We start from the raw sequence: 14,119 nt of genomic DNA, 5'->3' as shown, positions 1-14,119 counted from the left end.
GAGGGAAGAGAGCTAGATTGGAAAAGTAAGAATGGAAAAAGAAATGAGAAAAAGAAAAGAGAAATGGATGAGATGTTACACACTAATGTGCTTTGATGTTTTAACTTGTGTCTGTCATAAACTTCTGAAAGGTTTTTGAAAAGCTATAGACCTTCAACAAAAATGCAAATACACTTATCAGGTATGTAACACAAACTATATTAAAGTAAGCACTTGGAGAGATAATATTGTCTCTTCCATCTCTATAGCTCAAGCATTTTGTACCCATATGTATTCACTAAGTGGAACCTACCTTTTGTTTTCTAGGGAAAGTCAGTACTAAGTCATGCTTGAAAGATAGGTACTTCTGTCTCTGTCCTGTTGCTCTTACCTGATACTCTTAAGAGCCACTTGATTTTTGAACTCCTAGTCTGGATGAGGTACAGGGTCTCTGTGTCTTCTTAAAACTTCTTTTGGGGATTGGAAATTAATTCTTATTTGTTAGTGGTACTAATTTCTCATAGTAAATGGAACAAAGATTTGGACTTTTATTAAATTGCTTTCATGTTTTTTTAGTGTTTATTTCTCTTTGTTTAAAACTCCTAGTTTGGCTTAGTCTTTTGAGTTACAGGGTTTTACATGACTAGAAACATTCAAGAGTTTTAGAATTTTTTAATGATTTTTTTTTAGAAAAAAATTAGAAGACAAATATCTCTTTTTCAGTTTTCTGAATCTTCGTTTAAGCATATCTGAGACAAGGCATCGATTGGTCTATGAAGAATCTTATATTCTATCACCTAGACTAAAATTCAGTTCTAATATAGAATCAATGCAAACAGTCCTGATTTAGGATTAAAAGATGTGTTGCTTGTATGTACTTTTTTTTTTTTTTTTTGCTGGTCTTAGGGCTTGACCTCAAAGCCTGAGTGCTATCCCTGAGTCTCTATGTGCTCAAGGCTAATGCTCTAACACTTGAGCTACAGGGTCACTTCTGGCTTTTTCTGAGTAGTTTATTAGAGATGAAGAGTCTCAGGGACTTTCCTGCCTGGGATGGCTTCCAACTGTGAGCCTCAGATCTCAGCCTCCAGAGTAGCTAGCATTACAGGCATGAGATACTATCACCCCGCTGTTTGTATGTATTTTGCCATCATAATTTTCTCTAACCCTTAGCAGGTAGAGAGATATGGATGTCAAGTTTAATAATTACATTTTAAACACAAATCATCAGCACAAAGTCCTGTTCCCAGAGTTTGTATTTTCTTCCCTCATTCTCACAGCTGAATGACTGACCTTAAGGGTAAAATTTAAAGTTTAAGATTGTCCCAAATTAATGACAGATTAAACAGGATGGCATTTTTAAATGTTAAAAGTGTTATAAATATATATGATCATGACTACATTACATTTTATATGATATATGTCTTATTTTTGCTTAGGTAAATATGCTGAAGATATATTTGGAGAATTATTCAATGAAGCACATAGTTTTTCCTTTAGAGTTAATTCATTACAAGAACGCGTGGACCGTTTATCTGTTAGTGTTACACAGCTTGACCCTAAAGAAGAAGAATGTAAGTTTATTTGTATATTTTATTCCACATATGTATTTTAAGATAAATGAGACATGTATGAATTTATTGTACAAATTTTTACCCACGTTCTTTGATGCATATACTATAGTAAATCAGTTATCTATAATTACCATCAATATGACTTTCTTATCCTCTCAGTTCTTTTTAGAGTCTCTTTGTTTTGTACACTACTTAATTTTTTTTTTTGGTTGATTGTGGGCTTGAACTCAACCTGAGTGCTGTCCCTGAGTGCTTAAGGCTAGTGCTCTACCACATTGAGCCAAGTGCACTACTTTTGGTTTTCTGATGGTTACTTGGAGATAAAAGTCTCATGGACTTTTTTGCCACTCAGGCTTCAAACCATGATCCTGAGATCTCAGCCTCCTGAGTAGCTAGGATTATAGGCACGAACCACTGGGTGCCTGGCAGGCACCACTACTTAATTTTTTGACAAAGAAGGTATTTTAATAGGAGTCTTTCTTCAGTGCTTTTTCTCTTTGTTCATAACATTTATTGCTGATTACAAGCTAACAAGAAGGAATCAGGGAGTTAATATACAAAAGATTACAGAAGAAAATAGGAAGAGAACCATAAGCTGGTAGAAGCCATGAATAGCAGGTAAAGAAGAAAAAAGTATATATTTATTGGGAAAAATAGATATGCTTCCATTATCATTAAGGCCTTCCGAGTCTTAAAATCAAAATTGGTCTCCAAAAAATAGGGAAAAATATTATGATAGAATATGTAAAATGATTTCTGATTTATAATTAACTTTTAAGCAATCTTGACTTTTAAGCAAATGCATACTATGAATTCATCTTTGAAGTTAAATAATCTTAGAAAACTAAAATGAGTTTTTGATTTTTGTTTTAGTGTCTTTACAAGATATAACAATGAGGAAAGCTTTCCGAAGTTCCACAATTCAAGATCAGCAGCTTTTCGACCGCAAGACTTTGCCAATTCCATTACAGGAGACATATGATGTCTGTGAGCAACCTCCACCTCTCAATATACTCACTCCATATAGGTCAGTAAAGTAATAAGTAAGGAGCCCCGCTATTTATCTCAGAGTTCAAATTTGCAGGTTAAAGTCCCTTCCCCCCATGCTTCATTTCATTGAGTCTGGTCAACACAGAGAGCCCTTCCTACCCACTACCTTCAGATATTCTTTGCTTCACTCACTTGGTGAGTTTCTAAGGTTCTAGCATATGATTCAGGACACATTCACAGAAGTTGTTTTGACATGGACTGAGAAAAGCTACTTGTAAACCTATTAATATGAAAGGCCAACGAATTGTTATTCTTTCAGTTTATTTTAGATCAAAGGAGAAATAAAAGAGCTCAAAATTCTACTCAGCTAAAATTAATCATTTTTAAATTTTTTATATGTTGTATATGTAGTATCTTTTAAAAATGCTTTATACTACTCAAAATGAAATACAGAATTATTCAGCCCTTCTTTAAGGTTCTTTCACATGATTTGTTAAATAGGCAGTTTAGATGCATAATACATAGCCTGAGCTATTGCTATTACATTCAAATAGCATTTGAAACTATAAATCAGTATGCAGGACATTGGATATATATTTTATTATTAGAATGACTACCAAGAGATACTGAGAGTTAATAAGTAATAAATTAGAAGAGTGACAGAAAATTGTAAGTTTTTCTGTTCTACATGATATGACTGTGTTTCTCTTTGGCAGATCTATAATTATTGAGATCTCTTGAAGGACTTAGAAAGTTTGGTATTCAATAGAAATTAGGCATTAAAGATGCACAGCTATCCTTTAAATTATTAGTACCAACTCTGGAAAGCATACTTTTTTGAATAAGGAATTTTGTTTTACTACAGTATTCTGTTTTGACATTTATTTATTCACTTATTTATTTAGAGGCATGATCTCACTTGGTAGCTCAGGGTGGCCTAATAATCACCTGCCTCAGCTTCCTAAGTGCTGTGATTACAGGCTTAAACCAACATGGTCAGTTGGCAATATTTTAGTATGCTACATTTTATTTCTATGAAAGGGAAAATATTCAAGTAAAACTATTTCTATTCTGATTACTTCTGTATCACTACATATATTTTAATTGCTATGTTTTATTTCAGAGATGATGGTAAAGAAGGCTTGAAGTTTTATACCAACCCTTCATATTTCTTTGATCTATGGAAAGAAAAAATGTTGCAAGATACAGAGGATAAGAGGAAGGAAAAGAGAAAGCAGAAGGTATTACGACAGATTAAAAAGTGGATTTTATCATTTATGTGTGTTATATGTATAAAACTTTGTCAGTCCTCTACTTTGACAATCATTCTATTGTATCAACATACTGAAGGTTTTATAACTATACAAATCTGTCACAGGGAACATGTAAGCAGTTAGGTTATTATACTGTGATATGATAAGTATCATATAGAAGTGTAGATGGAGGGTTTGTATAGAACAAAATAGCATCAGCTTGGTTAAAGAATGAACAGGAATTAAGTGAAGCAAGTAAGAGAAGGCAATGAATCAAAGGAGTATTATGAAGAGCATATACAGTAAATAAAGTATGCTAATATTTTCTTGTCATAGAACATCTCTGAAATGTTTTGGAGAGGTTATTATATTTTCACTAAATTTCTGTTATCTGCTATGTTTTATTTTCTACTTTCAGCCACAGTTCACTTTACTCTTTCTTAGTTCGTATTAGGAATAACAGTAAACATAGAAGGAAGAGAAACAAGTTAGGCAGAATTATGGAGACAGAGTATGACTTTACCAGTTTTCTATTTCTTTATAGATACTTCTGCTTTTCCTAACCCATAATGCCTTCTTGTGCTAGACAGTATCCCTGTGTTCTAGCTTGAGTTTGTAAGCTACACAGTGCCTGATCTAGATGGGTTTTTATCTGCCAAACTGAAGTTTTATAATTTTTCCACTGAACTTCCATATGTACAGGTATCTATCTAGTTGACTGCATGCTCTGTCTTACACCTGATTAGCTTCATATGTTATTTGCTTGGCCCACTTGGACATTTGATATTTATTATACATACTCTACTTTTTTATGATTTCTTCTTTAATTTTAGTCACTTTTGTTCTGTTGTTAAAAATACTGTTTTCTGTTGGCTATTTTGGGTTAATTGGGTAATTAAATTTTTATTTTGTTATGTGCCAGACAGCTAATTTGCCCACTTCCCAGAAAAGACAACTTTGGTAATTGTTTGCATTTTGGTTAGGGGTGGACAATGCTAGTCATGGTAGAGATTTCAAACTGAAAGATGGGGATGAGGGGATGATGAATTGTTGTTTTTCATCTAAAAGGACTTTCTGATTTCAAATTTTATTACTTAAGCATACTATTTTGTATCTAGTGCAGCAGTTCAGAATTAGGGCTTAAAAAGAAAAACATAGCAAGAATCCACTATTGCAGCAAACTGGTAAGATTTATCTGTGAATGTACAAGTGAAATGCCTCTGTCACTTTTACTGTGTTATGATGAATTTTTTTTTTGTTTTTTTCAATATTGAATTTTGTTTTGATTGTTGTAACCTCTTAAAAAAAATTAGCACTTCAGCATTTGGCTTTGTTTCAATACATCTGTTATAGCAGAAAAATCTAGATCGTCCTCATGAACCAGAAAAAGTGCCAAGAGCACCTCATGACAGGCGGAGAGAATGGCAGAAGCTGGCCCAGGGTCCAGAGCTGGCTGAAGATGATGCTAATCTCTTACACAAGCATATTGAAGTTGCTAATGGCCCAGCTTCTCATTTTGAAACAAGGTTTCTTTTCTTTGTTTGTTTTCTTTTTTTAAAGAAATTACTGTTGAAACATTGCTTTTAAAATATAGTATCTGTACTTCTAATTCTTGGGTCCTGAATTATTAAATAACTGGAGGATTTTGTTGTTAACTATAAAGATGGTTTTGATTTTGACCACTGAGTCTACTGAATTTTGTCATCTAAAGAAAGAGGTGTACTCATTACTTTACTCATATAACTGTAACCCCGCTGAACACTATTTTTACCATAAAAAACATTAAAAAAAGAGGTGCTATAATATAGGTGGTGTACAGTACATGTATTTAACTTTCATCCAAAGTTTTAGCCCTCCTTCCCCTCAGTATTACAGAGTCTTTTAGACCTTTATAATAGAATGGGGTCTGCAATTTAGTATGAAATACTATTGACTTACTGTATATTAAGTTGAAGTTGAGAAGGGGTTCTACTTTGTCATATTTCTGTCATCTGACTACTTCTATGGTATATTGCAACCTCAGATATATCAGAGATTCTATGTTATATTCCAGTCTCAGATATTTGGGAGGTTTTGAAAATTAGTCATCCTCTTTTGCTGAAACATAGATGGAATAGATCCTATTTGTTTCTCAGTGACAAGGGGCCCTATCTGAAAAACATGCTACCATATAAATGCATCATACTGCATAGCTCTATGAAGATAGGTATTTCATGTTAAAGTTTTTAATGGAACATAATGGTTTCTTTTAAATAGTAAATTGTTAGGCCATATATGTGAAATATGTTGGCCTATTTTAAAAGAAATGCATATCTGAGAGATGAGAGATCCCATCAAAATGGAAAGAATTTGAGATTTTTTTAAATTAATAAACTGTAGCTGAATAAGACTATACATTAGTAATAAGGCACTTATGTAACCCATAGACACATCTGATATCCACCTTTGTCCCCAGAATGTACTGCAATCAATAAAATACAAACCTTTACATACCCAAGCTAAAATTTTGCTAAAGTTTAATCTAAGTCACATATTGTGATACTATGCAGCTATTTTTTGAGTATTTTTGCACTTTTGAATATATAAAACAGATAAAAATAAGATAGCCATGTCTGGCTAGAATGAAGGAGGTATTTCTCCCTGGTGCAAGATTTTTTGGAAGTCTTAAGTTTAAGGGTAGTAAATTGAATTTTCATATTCTACTTGTCACTGGCAAAGAAAACAACGAAATAGAGGCAGATGATTTTGAGTATGAGTTTCTAAAAGGTTTACTGTTTTCATGTTTATGTTACTAATGTAATATGTTCAATTCTTATTAAATTATTATTCTATTATAAAATAACAAAATAGCTGATAATAGCAAATCTAATTTAGCAAGTAATGGATATATTATGAGCAATATTGTTTATTTTAAAGAAAAATCAATGCATAAGTTTCCGTAAAAAGTTTTTCATGGCCAGGCGCTGGTAGCTCATGCCTGTAATCCTAGCTACTCAGGAGGCTGAGATCTAAGGATCACGGTTCAAAGCCAGCCTGGGTAGAAAGTCCATGAGACTCTTATCTCCAGAAAACTGGAAGTGGCGCTGTGGCTCAAGTGGTAGAGTACTTGCCTTGAGCTGAAGAGCTGAGGGACAGTGTCCAGGCCCAAAGTTCAAGACCCACAACCAACAAAAAAACAAAGTGTTTCATGCTCTTTAGTGTACTTAAAATGTTAGGTTCAGCCAGGTGCCGGTGGCTCATGCCTGTAATCCTAGCTACTCAGGAGGCTGAGATCTGAGGATCACAGTTCAAAGCCAGTCCAGGCAGGAAACTCCATGAGACTCTTATCTCCAATAAACCACTAGAAAACCAGAAGTGGTGCTGTGGCTCAAACGGTAGAGCACTCGCCTTGAGCTGAAGAGCACAGGGACAGTGCCCAAGCCCAGAGTTCAAGCCCCACAACTGACAAAAAAAAAAAAGTTAGGTTCAAAGGACAAGGTAAATATTTCATAAAGAGCACTTTTATTCTCCAATCATTCAAGAAAGATGTAGTAATGCTTTGTGTTTATTTTAGGCCTCAGACGTATGTGGATCATATGGATGGATCTTACTCACTTTCTGCATTACCGTTTAGTCAGATGAGTGAGCTTCTAACTAGAGCTGAGGAACGGGTCTTAGTCAGACCACATGAACCACCTCCACCTCCACCAATGCATGGAGCTGGAGATACGAAACCTATACCCACCTGTATCAGGTATGTTGGGACGGGCACATAATGTTTTTGTTTAATCATAGAGGTCGGAAGTCTTTGGTAGTACATATTTTTAGACTTTGTGGGCCTATGCTTTGTGTCACAAGTACTCAATTCTGCTCTTATGTCTTTTTGTAAAACTTCACTTATAGAAACATGGAGCTGGTCACATATGGCCTGTGAGATGTAATTTGCCATCCCTTAACTACTTAAGGGACACATTTTCCTATAGAAATTTAGCTAATAGGATATACTGTAAATGAGAAGCTGTTGCCATTTTGATTATTGCTTTGTTATCAGGTATACTATGTACAGCATATTACAAATGTTATAGAATGTGATGAAGGGTCTCAGAAGTGGGAGCCATAGATATGGTTATGAATATTAATTTGATATTGAAAATAATACTTTAAGAATTTCAGACAATAAGCAGTTACTTATAATAATCTTTTAGTAAATGCTATTTTGGAGTTTTACTGTGGTCAGTTATCCATCTTTTATGTTTTTAAAGAGAAATATAAAGAAATTTTCTGGTAGAGAAGTACAGACTAGCTTTACAACTTTCAGTTAAGAAAAAGCAACCTTCTACCACTAATTCATTTAATATTCCAGCCTCAGGAAGAAAGAGGGCTTTAAACTTCCTTTTTGTGGTTTTTAATTAGCTGTCACTGACTTCACTGAAATGACATATGATGAGCCTTAATAGCTGCAATATAAATACAGTTTTGTTATTAGCCAAGTGTGGCTACCCATATTGCAATATGATAGCACTGAGTCATTACGGAGGCTTCTATTGCAGTGTAGAATCAAGCATTTATTTATCAAAGTAAGCATAAAATATTTGAGTGAATATGAAAGTTGCATGAGAAAAGTAGACTGTTTAGTATATTACAAAGCAAAGCCACCACTCTTTAATTTTCTTGTTGCACTTTTAGTTTTAATTTTTTGAAATAATGTTGAATTTAAATTGTCCACACAGGTGTTAATGCATCTAGTTTGATATAATTACTGATAGTCACTTATAGTTTCTACAGTTGTTTTCTTTTCAGTGTTTCTGTTTTAATAACTTGCTAGTATCTTTTTATCACTTCAGTTCTGCTACAGGTTTGATAGAAAACCGCCCTCAGTCACCAGCTACAGGCAGAACACCTGTGTTTGTGAGCCCCACGCCCCCACCTCCTCCACCACCTCTTCCATCTGCCTTGTCAACTTCTTCATTAAGAGCCTCAATGACTTCAACTCCACCCCCACCTGTTCCTCCCCCACCTCCACCTCCCACCACTGCTTTGCAAGCTCCAGCAGTACCTCCTCCTCCAGCTCCTCTTCAGATTGCCCCTGGAGTTCTCCATCCAGCTCCTCCACCAATTGCACCTCCTCTAGTACAGCCCTCTCCTCCAGTAGCTAGAGCTGCCCCAGTATGTGAGACTGTACCAGTGCATCCACTCCCACAAGGCGAAGTCCAGGGGCTGCCTCCACCCCCACCACCTCCTCCTCTGCCTCCTCCTGGCATCCGACCATCATCACCAGTCACAGTTGCAGCTCTTGCTCATCCTCCCTCTGGGCTACATCCAACTCCATCCACTGCCCCAGGTCCCCATGTTCCATTAATGCCTCCATCTCCTCCATCACAAGTTATACCTGCTTCTGAGCCAAAGCGTCATCCATCAACCCTACCTGTAATCAGTGATGCCAGGAGCGTACTGCTAGAAGCAATACGAAAAGGTAAGTTCCTTAGGGCCATGGAAAGAACTGTCATGGTGTCATTAGAAAACATCTAAGAAATAGACTGTAATGTATTCCTTATTTATAAAGTCTTAGGTAGTGATGTTTTGTACAAATGGCGGTGTTTGGGGTTTTTATTAGTAACAAAAGAAAAACTTTTCATGTTAATTCAATCAAAATTTTCCTAAACTGCTCCTATATTCCAAGTACCAATGATGTAAAATGAATAATAGTACCTTCAAGTACAAAGTACTACAAGTACAAATCCCAGAAAATACATCCGTTAATGTTTAATTTATTTGACCATAGAGGTAACAGAAGAAATATGTCACCTGGTTAACTTCCTTGAGCCTTGGGGGTAAGGGGTGGGCAGGGGAGATGATGTTAAGTAGATACATAGACCATGATAGATAAATAAGTTGGAGATAGCTACTAAGATTATCTAGTAAGTTTCCCCAACAAATTCACAAATGATAATGTAATGAAAGATTTAATGACTCACAATATTGTTTCTTCAAAATTCCTTTTATTAGAGCTTGCTTTTATTTTCCTATTAGTATTTTTCATATGTATTTGATTTGGTACAGAAAATATTAGTAAGTATGTAGCATTTTGACTTAAAATGGTTTGGATTTACAACATTAGGTATTCAGCTACGCAAAGTAGAAGAGCAGCGTGAACAGGAAGCTAAGCATGAACGCATTGAAAATGACGTAGCCACCATCCTGTCTCGCCGTATTGCTGTGGAATATAGTGATTCAGAAGATGATTCAGAATTTGATGAAGTAGACTGGTTGGAGTAAGAAAAATGCATTGCTAAGTATTACAAAACTGAATGCAAATGTCCTTTGTGGTGCTTGTTCTTTGAAAATGTTTGGTCATTCTAGTGTTTTGCTTTTTATTCCTTATAATAAATAACCCTTTCCTCCATAATTTTTGATTTCTAAGAAAAGTATTAGCCTACTTTTCAAAGTAAATATTTTACAGTGGCTTATTTTTTTCCCTGATAAAATTAATTTGATCCAGTAATAAACCACTAAGTATTAAGCATGGACAGCTGTTAGAATAGCACATTCAGTTTTTTTTTTTTATATATCTTAATTGTGCACTTTGTGACCTTTAATTTAAAGAAAGCAACTGAGATGATATCTTGAGGGCAGCTGTATCTATTAATGAGCCTTATTCAATTTCTTGATGTTTTAAAAGAAGAAACACTGCCTTGACTATAGGAAAACATTCAGAAAGTACATTTAGCTTGTAGTGTTGAATTCTCTTAAAGGAATGCTTAAATTTTTTTGTTACTATTTTATTGTTTTAAATACTTGCCTTATTTGAATGTTTAGCAGTACCTCTTTCCCACTTATATATTGTGTGGTACAATTTTGCTTGCCTATAGGAGTTTAAAATTTTTCCATGTAAAACTCTGAATTAAACATACATGTAACTTACATAACTGTTAAGAATAACAGTCTGATTTAATAAATGGTTCATTTTAAAGGTTCATGGCTATTGCTCTTTGAGTTTATAAAATAGACTACAAATACCCGATAGTAATGAAAGTTTAGGAAACACTTCAACTACATAGTTTTCCCATTGTTCTAATAATCATACTGCCTCGTATGTCACTTTTTCTCCAATGTTCCAAAATCTACATTTCTCTAGTCCTTGTGATTAACCTCAACTTCTCATCTAATTTCAGCATGTCTTGTTTTAGTTTAACATTGTTAAACTAAGATAAAAGCAGTCATTTGTGTTTACATAGTCAGATTTGGGGGTAAAGGGGATACATATCAATATAGACTTTTAAGAAGATTTAATGAGCAAGGCACACACTTGTAATCCCAACACTCAGGAAATTGAGTCAGGAATATGGTATTCTGGAGGCAACGCTGTGCCTAAAGAATAAAAATAAGAGACAAGTGACTACCATCTTCAGTTTGCTTGTATATACCCCTTTCTGCAATGTAGTTTATAACTCTTCCCATCAAGAGTTCTGTTCTCTCCCTTGAATCTGGGAGTCTGTAGGACTTGAGTTGGCCAAGAATCCTAAAAGTGATGTGCAAATTCTGAACCTAGACCTCAACTCAAGAGTCCTTGTAAAGTTCACTTTGCTCTCTCTTAGAACCTTTTTCTTGGCCTTAACAAATCCAAGCTAGCCTTCTGAATCAGAAACCTGTAGAGGGAAATTATTTCAGGAAAGACCATCTTAAACCAGCCAAACCCTCACTTAGCTGTTGACTGATCATAGACAGGCAAGCAAGCCTGGCCACTGATTCATAAGGTCATGAACAAAAATAAATGCTTATTGCCTTAGACCTAAGATTTGAGGTAAATTATTGTATTTAGCATTATTTGGGCAATAGATGATGGGCAATAGATACATGAGGTCACTTGGTAACTTGATTGAGATTTATTTAAGCAAATAACCAGTGATCTTTGCAGAGTATAGATAATGAACCATGTTCAGTTATAACAATTCAATTTGGATATGAAAATATTTCCTACTGGTTTTAAGAAATAAAAAAATGTGATTTGTTCTTTTGGGTAGCTTAGCTTTAGAATAAGAACTTAAGATACCCACTGTAAAGTCCCCTCCTGGATGGCTAGCAGACTCCACCCTCCTTGCAGCAAAGTCTCCACCCAGTATCTGGGTTACCTAGGCAACTGGGACACCTGGAAGAGGTCACATGTGCATGCGCTGAGGTCACATCTGAATTTGATGTGGCCACACCTTACTCCGCCCATACCCTAGATAAGGCCTAGCCCAGCCCCAGAGCTCTCTCTGCTCTTTTCTAGCTCTTTCTCAGCTCTTTCCTTCTCTTCTCTTTCCCAGCTCCCTTCTCTTTCCTAGCTCTCTCTTTCCCACCTTTCCCAGATGCTCTCTTTCCTAGCTCTTTTCTCTCTTTTCTGGCTCTTTTCTCTCTTTTTCCCAGCTCTCTCTTTTCTTTCCCAGCTCTCTCTTCTCTTTTCTAGCTCTTTCTCAGCTCTTTCCCACCTCTTTCCCAGGTCTTTTGCCAGCCGCGTGGAGTGCCAACCTTGCCTGGTCCCAGCAGGTCTACTGAATAAACCTACCCCTTACCTGAATACCACGTGCATGGTGCTATTCTTACTCGGCTGTCTCTTTTTAAAAACCTACCATCCACTTAAGGTTCTTTTTCAGCCTTATAAAAAGGGAGTATCAAATTTAACAGGAAAATATGACAGTTTAAAGTCTGTCATCTAAGTGTGCTTATGTTTAAAAACAGCAAGTATATATTTTTATAAATCTGAACTATGACTAGATAATATAATCATTACTAGCATTGGAGCAGTAAAGGGTTGTACAAAAGGAATTGGTTATATTGATCAGTATATTTTTACATTTCTTTTAGCATATATTGGTTGTACAAGGGAGTTTCATTGTGATTTTTCCATACACCATAATATTGTCCCTGTTTAAGTTCACTCGATTTCTCCATTCCCCTCCCCCTTTTAAAGCAATATCACTGTTCTGTTTTCTTTTGTGTATATAAAATGCTTCAGCCCTTTTTTCCCTCCATTTTCATTTGAGTCTAGGAATTTTTAAAATTCATCCTAATTTCTTGAGTGACCTGCTCATCATTCAAAAGTGTATTATTCAATCCCCATATGTTTGAATGGTTTTATAGTTTTCTTTGCTATTGCTTTCTAATAATTATTCCATTGTAGTCTATTAGGATACAGAGCACTATTGAGCTTTTAGGTATTTGTGGAAAGTTACTTCATTGCCTAAAATACTAGAAAGTTCTGTTCACTACTAAGAAGAATTTGTAATGTTACAGTGTGAAATATTCTGTTAAGTCCATTTCATCAATGTTGTTGCTTTTCAGTACCTTTTAAAACTTTCTTTTGTCTCATTTCTATTGATGAGAATTGTTTGTTGAAGTTGCCTACTACTATTGTATGTGGATCTATCCTTTTATGTTTGGTAATGTTTGTTTTTATGAACATGCACATTTGGTATATATATATATATATATAGATAGATAGATATATATATATATAGTTAGAATTGTAATATCTTCTTGATGAATTGTCATTGTCATTAATATGTAGTGTACTATATATCTTTCTGACTAGTTTCTGCTTGAAATTTGTTTTGTCAGATTTAAGTTTAGTTGCTCCTATTTGTTTTTTGTTGTTTTTGTTTGTTTTGCCAGTCCTGGAGCTTGAACTCAGGGCCTGGGCACTGTACCTGAGCTTCTTTTTGCTCAAGGCTAGCACTCTACCACTTGAGCCATAACTCCACTTCCAGCTTTTTCTGTTTATGTGGTACTGAGGAATCGAATCCAGGGCTTCATGCATACAAGGTAAGCACCCTACCACCGAGCCATATTCCCAGCTCTCTTACTTGTTTTTTACTTCTGCTTGCTTCGTATGTCTTTTTCCATTCTTTCACTTTTTGTCTATGTGTATGTGGTTGTGAGGTATGTTTCTTACACACAAGAAATTGTGTTCTCCTTTTTAATCTAATATGGCAATCTATATTTCAGTTGGGTAGAAAACATGCCACTTTTAGAGTACATACCTTGCTATCCACATGGCATCCAGTCACTGTTCTAACGAGTCATGTACCTGGAATGATTTCACCCAACCTGCAGGTTGGGCCAGGTAGTGGGCTCTTACGTAGCCCTCTTCACTGAAAGGCTCTTGTGGGTAGTTGAATTCATGTCTCTATTCTGACCTCAAGGATGAGGTCAGTCACAGAGAAGTCTGCGTGCCCTTTGTCTCTACATGCCTTTTGGCATGGGCTGGAAAGTAGAAAACTTCATAAGCAGTAGAACATAGATCTGCTCATCAACTGGATGAAGCGATGCCTGCATTTACTAGCTTCCCTGTCAGTCTTGCCCCAGGCA

The 14,119-nt window shown here is 35.4% G+C and overlaps 1 protein-coding gene across 2 annotated transcripts in view; it reads left to right on the top strand.

Moving 5' to 3' along the window:
- Wasf1 (WASP family member 1) overlaps positions 1 to 10,715 on the top strand; it is a 42,618-nt gene extending 31,903 nt beyond the window's left edge. The window contains exons 3-9 of one of the 2 annotated variants that reach the window (XM_042692479.1): positions 1,416 to 1,550; positions 2,424 to 2,577; positions 3,664 to 3,781; positions 5,150 to 5,319; positions 7,347 to 7,526; positions 8,617 to 9,245; positions 9,891 to 10,715. In XM_042692479.1, coding sequence (XP_042548413.1) covers positions 1,416 to 1,550; positions 2,424 to 2,577; positions 3,664 to 3,781; positions 5,150 to 5,319; positions 7,347 to 7,526; positions 8,617 to 9,245; positions 9,891 to 10,048 — 1,544 coding nt within the window. In that variant the 3' untranslated portion in view covers positions 10,049 to 10,715. Of the gene's footprint in view, positions 1 to 1,415; positions 1,551 to 2,423; positions 2,578 to 3,663; positions 3,782 to 5,146; positions 5,320 to 7,346; positions 7,527 to 8,616; positions 9,246 to 9,890 lie in introns of both variants that reach the window. The other variant, XM_042692416.1, reaches the window with a different exon arrangement.
- The last annotated feature ends 3,404 nt before the right edge of the window (positions 10,716 to 14,119 follow it).

Source organism: Dipodomys spectabilis, unplaced genomic scaffold (assembly GCF_019054845.1).
Source record: "Dipodomys spectabilis isolate Male_0828 unplaced genomic scaffold, ASM1905484v1 ptg000001l, whole genome shotgun sequence".
NCBI classification, from domain to species: Eukaryota; Metazoa; Chordata; class Mammalia; order Rodentia; family Heteromyidae; genus Dipodomys; species Dipodomys spectabilis.
The sequence above is the reverse complement of the archived record's forward strand: the minus strand, read 5'-3'. Positions and strand labels throughout refer to the sequence as shown.